This window comes from Ambystoma mexicanum, chromosome 5p (assembly GCF_040938575.1).
Source record: "Ambystoma mexicanum isolate Mex_15411 chromosome 5p, UKY_AmexF1_1, whole genome shotgun sequence".
In the NCBI taxonomy this organism is placed as follows: Eukaryota; Metazoa; Chordata; class Amphibia; order Caudata; family Ambystomatidae; genus Ambystoma; species Ambystoma mexicanum.
Genome location: NC_090930.1, coordinates 846753289 through 846761360, shown reverse-complemented (window position 1 = coordinate 846761360; position 8072 = coordinate 846753289). Strand labels below are relative to the sequence as shown.

At 45.5% G+C, this 8072-nt stretch overlaps 1 protein-coding gene across 1 annotated transcript in view; it reads left to right on the top strand.

Moving 5' to 3' along the window:
- The first annotated feature begins 1181 nt into the window (after positions 1–1181).
- SFRP4 (secreted frizzled related protein 4) overlaps positions 1182–8072 on the top strand; it is a 201814-nt gene continuing 194923 nt past the window's right edge. Inside the window, exons 1-3 of the mRNA XM_069613270.1 lie at positions 1182–2195; positions 3041–3121; positions 3220–3285. Coding sequence (XP_069469371.1) covers positions 1754–2195; positions 3041–3121; positions 3220–3285 — 589 coding nt within the window. The 5' untranslated portion in view covers positions 1182–1753. The remainder of the gene's footprint in view (positions 2196–3040; positions 3122–3219; positions 3286–8072) is intronic.

The following is an 8072-nucleotide window of genomic DNA, read 5'->3' as shown; positions in this document are numbered from 1 at the left end:
ATCACAGGCCCAGTGGCTCACTGGATGTGTGAAGCAGACGAGAAACAATGAGGAGATTTGCATTCATGCTGTGTTTTCACAGAGTATTGCAGGCTGCTCTTACCCATCCCCAGCTAGCGAGACCTGACCCCCATAGCCTTCTTGTTGCTACAGTGCTGGGTATGAGCAGCACAGACAGCCCCGCCTCTGAACCCAACCATTCGAGATCGAGATTCCAGGTGAAAAAAACAGTGGCACATTTAGCTGCATTTACAACCCCTTTTTTCAGGTGCAACACAGATATCTGCCCTTGGCACTGCCTCTGTGTCAAGTGGCCCAGGGGTATCGTGGACAGGTCTAGGGATATCAAATGGGGGACCAGGGTTGGCAGCTGCTACCACTAGCAACCCCCACATAATGTCCTTGGGTATGTCCCCTTGGAGTGGTAGAGTTCAAGATTGAAGTTTCGTTGAAGGCAGTAGGCACCTCGCGCATTCGGCTTTCTTGTGACTGGAGGATCACGGCCACACACAGGGCAAAGGTCTGTTATGAAAGGACCTGCCAGGGAACACTTAGCAGCGAGCTTTCACTGACTTCGCGTCCAACCCCACACAATCGACACAAGGAATGAAGGATTGAAATCACATGACTCTGTCGATAAAAAAACAACCCTGATTGAGTGAAATGCTCAAGGGGAATGTGGTGCAACCATAAATCCACACTGATATAACCCACTGACCCCTGTAGGTAATTATATATTTTTTAACTCGGTTGTAGTCGCTAGTCAAATGCCACATGGCAAGCGTACAGTTACCCTTTCTAGGAGTTTTTTTTTATTTTTCTAACAAATTGACGTGTAAGCCGATGAAACCCATCAATGCGCCTACCCATCTTTCAGCAACCCAGCGGGCACTGAATAATAGGGCAGGTCCCCTGTAACACGTTTCCCTTCATAGTCGCTCTTGTGTTCGCAGACTCCAATTGCACCCGAGAGGCGCGCTCTGGTTGCTGCAGAAATAACACACACTCTCAGCTTCCCAAGGAACGTTTTCGGGCTACGTCTCTTATTTGTCCAAAAAAAAAAAAAAGTTCAGCTGCATACATACATCTTGGACAAATTAAACGAAAATCGTAGCCCCCTTCCGGCAACGGAAAGAAAAACAGGATTAAAGACTGGGGGAGTTCATGTTTCTGGCACTTTGAAAATCCGGTGTAAGTGAGCGGGGGAAAGAGCTGCACGTTAGCCGACAGTGCTACTAGAGCTGGCTGTGCCATTTCTAGACCCCGAACTTTCTTTTTTTTTGTTCATCGCACGATCTGAAAAAACCGAGCTGGAGGAGGGGAGGCGCTTCTCTGTTTTATGGCAGACATCAAAAGTAACGTGTGAACTTCAGGATGGGAGCTGATGAGAAATGTAGTGATGTCGGCATGGCGTTAATACCAATGGAGGTGATGTCACTATGTCTGAGGAGGGTGGGACATGACTGATGCATCCCTAGATGAAATGGACGGACCCTGCGTCACTTTTGGCTCTGGTATAAAGGTCCTCGTGCGGTCTCCATGGCTGTCTGCAACCAGATCCCTTGCACCCAGAGGACTGGACAAAGGGAGAGTTTCCTGGTGTTGAACATTAAGCAGTGAGCCTGGCTCGCCTTATTTCAGGATAACAGCATCAGGCCATTATAGACTGATTTTTGCAAGGGGACTGCCACCTGTTTTCCGGAAAGGCACTTTATTTTAAAGAGCACGTCGTTTTGTTTCAGTAGTTGCAAACATGTTCCCGGCGTTTGCCATACTTTGCCTCTGGGTGGGATCAGACACGGGAGTCAACGCCGCCGCCTGCGAAGCCATTCGGATTCCCATGTGCAGGAGCATGCCCTGGAACATCACCCGCATGCCGAACCACCTGCACCACAGCACCCAGGAGAACGCCGTGCTGGCCATCGAGCAGTACGAGGAGCTCGTGAACATCAACTGCAGCCCCGTGCTGCGATTCTTCCTCTGCGCCATGTACTCGCCCATCTGCACCCTGGAGTTCCTGCACGACCCCATCAGGCCGTGCAAATCTCTGTGCCAGAGGGCGAGGGACGGCTGCGAGCCCCTCATGAAGAGATACAACCACACGTGGCCGGAAAGCCTGGCGTGCGATGACCTGCCGGTGTATGACCGAGGGGTCTGCATTTCACCGGAAGCCATAGTCACCGATCGCCCTGAAGGTAAGAGGAGGCGCGTTTCCAAAACCACTAGCCGGAGTGTATGCACGGGCAAAAGTCACAAACCCACTGTTCAAAATGCTCAACATTCAGTGCTATTTTCATCAAAAAAAGCACCTGTCTGGAGAAGTAACATGGATATTATTTGAAGCATATATTCTAGTCAATAGGAAAGGAGCGTCTTATGGCAACTTTGAGATTTCCAAAGTCTATATAAAGGAGATCAAATATTCGGCCGAACATAATTCTGGCCAATATGTTATTCTTATATTAAGCGAATATCCTATTTGTGCTAGCGAGGGGCCCGTTTCCCCGAATAGACTGCCCTAAAATTGCCACTACCATTGCGAGACTACATGCCAAGTTCAGAATTGTAACTGTCGGTGTCACAAAAACATGTGTCATGTATTTGGGACTTTTACATTTGAACACATGCACCTTGCAGTTTTCTTCGTAAATGAACGCTCCCTGTTGCCGCCTTACCCTTGGGCAGACATGTCAGAAGTCTACATTTTCGAGATTCTTAATGGTCCATTTTAATCGGAACACTGAGAAATGAAGTCAAATGCATGTTGTTGTTTGGCGATGCTTATCATAGCTAGCCAACCCATTGAGTTCACTCCAGATTGGATGAAGTGGCCGTCAAAGTTCGTCAATGGAAAGCTGGGAATGTATTTGAATATGTTAAAATCGCAATACATACTAAGCTATATGACTTATCAAAAGTGTAACGGAACACAACTTCACAGAGTTAAATAAATGTTATATCTGATTTATGTGCAAATGTTTTGCATTTTGTTTCATCTGCCTGTCCGATCTTATGGTGTTTGTTTATTTTTATTCTTCAGATGTGAAGTGGGCAGGTTTCACAGAGGAAATGATGGTCCAAGAGGGACCTCATGAGAATGATTGCAAGAGCGCAGACTTTGGTAAAGCACAAACCATATGTTCCACGCCAGACTGCACATGCCAGGGGGACTTAATTGCAAATGACGATTGTCTTTTTTCCTTTTCGTTTACTCTTAAGATCGATGCAGGTGTAAAAAGACAAAACCTTCGATGACAACCTACGTGGCTAAAAACTACAATTATGGTGAGTACATTTTTGTTGAGCATGTCCCCAGTAGACCCATGCTCGATGTGTATGTTCTGTCGACGTTGTATCTGAGAACTATGCACGTAGAATCATTATCAATAGAAGCACTACACCAATGTTTGTGTCGCCCAGTGGATTATGGGACCAGCTTCAGAAATCCCAGAATTGAAAGCCGTAAAGAGCAACCACGTTTTTTATCGTTCAGACCATGATTCAATTGTGCTAGCTTTCTCTCTCTCTCTCTCTCTCTCTCTCTCTCTCTCTCTCTCTCTATCTCTCTCTCTCTCTCTTTCTCTCTCTCTGTATATATATGCTGTACAAAGTTGCCTAATTTATTTGTGTGTATATATATTCAAACTCATTGCTATACGTTTGGTCACATGCTTGCACCACAACAGTGCTCTGGTGACTGGCATGGGGAAAGGGGAAAGAATGAACTTAACTTTTTAAAGCAATGCCTGTAGGGGGGAATCATTCCCTTAATTGCTTCTAGTCACCTTAATGACAGGAGTTTCTATTACCCGGCAGTACTATTCATTGTCACACTTAACAGACTATATATATTGGAACCTGTACCCTCTCCAGGTCTTTGGATGGGCACTCAGTAAACTGGTGGGCTTTCCAGTTAGGATTTAAGTGAACACTTAAGTCCCACAGAGCTTAGAAAACATACCTGGCAGTGTTTTTCGAAACAAATCCGGACTCTTGGAGCTAGGTGAAAGATGATAGACGACATAGCACCCCAAAAATATACATCATCATTTACAATATGTTATATTTAGAAAAAGCAGGCATTTGCAAAGCCAACCCTTTTGGCTTTTATGTGGGCATGGGATACGCGTTTTCAAAGCACTGCGATAGTTGTACTATCTGGAAAAAAGATGGCAACAGCTGACAAATGGTGTGATTAACTGGGCATATGACCGAATTGCATGGAAATGCTTACCTATACACGAGACAACACTGTTGGATTTGTCAGAGCGTTTTTAACAGGATTTCAGTGCAAGGAACAGATATAAATAAAGTGATGAAGGCATTATTGAAGACATTGTTATTACACTAGAAGCACATTTACAGATGACGTTAAGCCATCCACTATCAGTATACTGCTTAAAAATAAAACTCGCATGCCAATGTTTTATGTTACTACTTGATGGAGCTAGCCCAAATAGATCCCAGGATGATGTGTTTCCAACAGGGAAGGGCAGGAGGTGGGTGGGAATAACCATAGGGATTAGAATGGCCATGGGCATTTACTGGGTGGGTAAATAACCAAACAACACCCACAGGCTGTGTGCCCTTATTCCCTTCTCCTCATGTTTAGCTGTACTTCATTAATAGTTTTGGCTTATTCGTATCCCTTTTGCACCACCAAATAGCACAAACTAAAAATTATATGGGCAGATCACTCTTAAAAGCTGTGGATCCTTAAAAGATGTTTGTGTTGGCCAGAAAATTATACTTCAGTTCTTTTATACATATGGTAATTATTTCATATTGTACATGTGGCAAACAACTGTGGCGTTCCTGTTGTGCTTAATAAGTGCTTGGAATTTCTACAGTATGTATTCGTACATGTTTATCAGTGAGATTGCTCTGTCGGAGGCACCTGTGGTACCGCAGAGACCACCTCATGCTGAGGGTCACGTGCTTTACTCACAGTGGACCAAATTCAACATTTCTTATCACTGAGGTCGATACAACGAGTACCTATTTCAACTGGGTGCTAGTTATCGAAACTAAAACTGATCATAGTGTTGTGTGTCTAAGTAGTACCACTATTGTCAACGCCAGCATTAAATGCTCGTCTTGCAAGAAGACGTCTAAAACGTGCCTTACACGTGAAAAGCAGGGGAATGACTTTTCTTCGCAGCCTGGCATCACGCATAGCCGGCTAATTCAATACGATTGAAAACTGACACTCATGCATTTTAAAATATTTGTAATGTTGCTCGATGAAGTGGCAATTTTTGTTCACAGCCCCCTGAAACTGAAATTGCACTGGTGACCTGGCTTTCCTCTGATCTCGGGCCCCGGTCTCCTCCCCCGCCAGTTGCACACCTGCACTGCCTCCCTGGCAACCACCGCACTTAGGGACTGTTTTCTGTATCCATAAGGCACTTGACACCTGATGTCTGCACTTACCCTTGCACTTGCCACCAGCTGGCTGCACTGTTTATTTATTGTTTTTCTTTATTTTATTATTTCTACTATCAATCCCATGTACTGCACTGCCCCCTCCCTGCCCCCGCACTTTTCCCCTTTCCCCTTCGCCTTCCACTTGCATGATCTCAATGTCACCTGGCATAGTAGGATCGTTGTCTCTGTCTTCCCTCTGTTCCCCCTCCCTTGCCTCGTCGAGCCTTGAAACACTTGTGCATAGGCTCGTTGAAATGCCATATAATATCATATAATACCCCCCTTTATGTTCTGAATTGAGCTTCTTCATTGGGTTGCCGTTCATCGGATTCTTTTTTTTCATTTTGAAGGGCTTTTAGACATGAGTTCTCAAGTAACGAGTAATAACGATGCGGACATTGAATGTGCACGCAGTGGGAGCGTGTGTGACTTACCCGATTGATGGAAGGGCGTGTGTCCCCGACCACTGGCTCAGGGCTTTGCTGATTTATACACATTGATTACTTAGACGAGCGTCGAAGGAATCGCTTTTTAAATAACAATTAAGAGAGGAAATGGTGGTGTAATTTTATGCTGAAACGCTTTTATTTATTGAGCATGATGTTCCCATGAAGGCCGAGCTACCAGGGATTGTGGGTATGGCAGAGCTGATGTGAATCAGACGATGGGGCTAGTTCTCAAGAGAGGCTTATAATAGCGCAATCCCATTGGAAAACGCCCTACGTGTACCTCAATAACTCCATATTTCCCCTGGAGATGCCACTCAACTCTCCTCTGATCTATTTTCTGTCTCTTTCTTGAGACACTAGTACACAAGAGAACGAGCAGCCTACAGAGGAGATGGGGGGGGGGCTTCTAGCCCCCATACATGGACAGAGATATGGCCTACCCGAGGGTGGTCAGTTTGAGTGAGAAAACTGGTGAAGGCCTAGCTCTGCCATTGGCTGTGTCTGGACTAGGAAGAAGACGAGTGTGAGTGGAGGGGAAATGTGCATGAGTGAAATGGGAGATCCCCTCAAGTTGGAGTAGGGTCTTGGGAGGTCTGACCGTACAATCCTTCGTCCTGAGACAGCAACAGCTATGCCAATGATGACTCCAATGGCACAGTCACCGAGCTCCTGCTTCAGTTTTCAACCTGTGCTGCACATCCCAGAAAGGAGCCAGGCTGAGACGCGGGGAGAAAAAGGGAGGAAGTCCTTCTGCTTGACCTCAATGGCTGCCGCACAGGGCACATCCTCTTTTAATAGTTGGCACTAATCATATGACAGTGTGACACATGCCAATTATGCAACATCCAAGTGAATTACGTCATGTATGATGCTCTTCTATCACCAGTAGAAACAATGAAAACAAAATTAAAGTGCATTGGATTTGCATTACCAGATCTGTGTGATTTTACCGGGGGTAAATAACCTGCAACGGAAATGACCGCATGGCAAATGTACCCAATGCAAAAATGTTCGTACATTTCCCATTCGGTCATCGATTATAAAACAACCCTAAATACATACAAACACCGTCCCACACCACCCACACCGCCAACACCCCCCCACTGTCAACAAACCCCCAACACACCCCCACCCCACCTACTTATCTTTCATTCCGATGTAGTGTGTCCATGCAGCACCTGTTCCCTTTCACTTCCGTGATCGGGAACCGGTGTGGCAGGGTCCTTTTCTTTTTTCTTTTTTTTTTCTTTTCGGGCAGCTATAGGGGTTTACCCCGCAACACCCGCTCACTATACTGTATAGTGTAGTAAGGGGGAGTTGCGGGGGACACCCACACAGCCCCCAGCCTTTTATTCCCTTTTTTTAAGTTGGGTGAGCTGCAGGGGTGACCCCCACTCACTAGAGTGAGCGAGGTTTGCGAGGGACACCCCAGTAGCCCCCTGCAGCCTTTAAAAAAAAAAGTTTTTTGACCGACCTCACCAAAAGCCAAAATACCTAAACACACACCACAAAAAGTTCGAACTTTTGTTATAGTTCAAACTTTTCATGGTGTGTGTTTTAGGTCTTTTGGTTAGGTCGGTAATTTTGGGTTAGGTAATGTTGGCCTATTTCGCATTATCACTACATAAAAACGAATATGCTTTGGCAATGGCAACAGCTCTACATGTTTTATTGATGGAAGAAATAGAATATGTGTGTGTGTCCATGCCTTTGTGGGTGAGTTAGTGGATGTGACCCTTGGTTTGTGGATGCATGGTGGGATTAGTTGTTGCATGGATGATTGTGCTTTCAGAGGAGCCACTTCTTATGGACCTGTAGGGCTTATGTCCCCCACATAAAGTATGTAATGGTGCGTGGGGCTGTGTGGTTTTAAGGACCAGGCGAATTTGGGTGTGTGCTCATTTAGTGTGCATACGGTTGTGAATGGGTGGCTGGTGAGCATGTGTATTTTTAGGGGATTGATGGAGAATGTTTGGGGGTTTGTTTGGAGGCACCATCCTCTCGTTGCAGTGAGGGCAACTTTCTCAATCCGCTATCCATGATGTAATAGACCAATCAGAGAGGAAAGCCACGATGCAATGGAACAATGTGGCCCTGGCCATGCTTCAATAAGTAGCAGAGTTCACTCTGTATGGTAAAATGTTTTGACCAGCGACATATTTTAACGAAAATATTGGAGGGCGAAAATGAACTTTT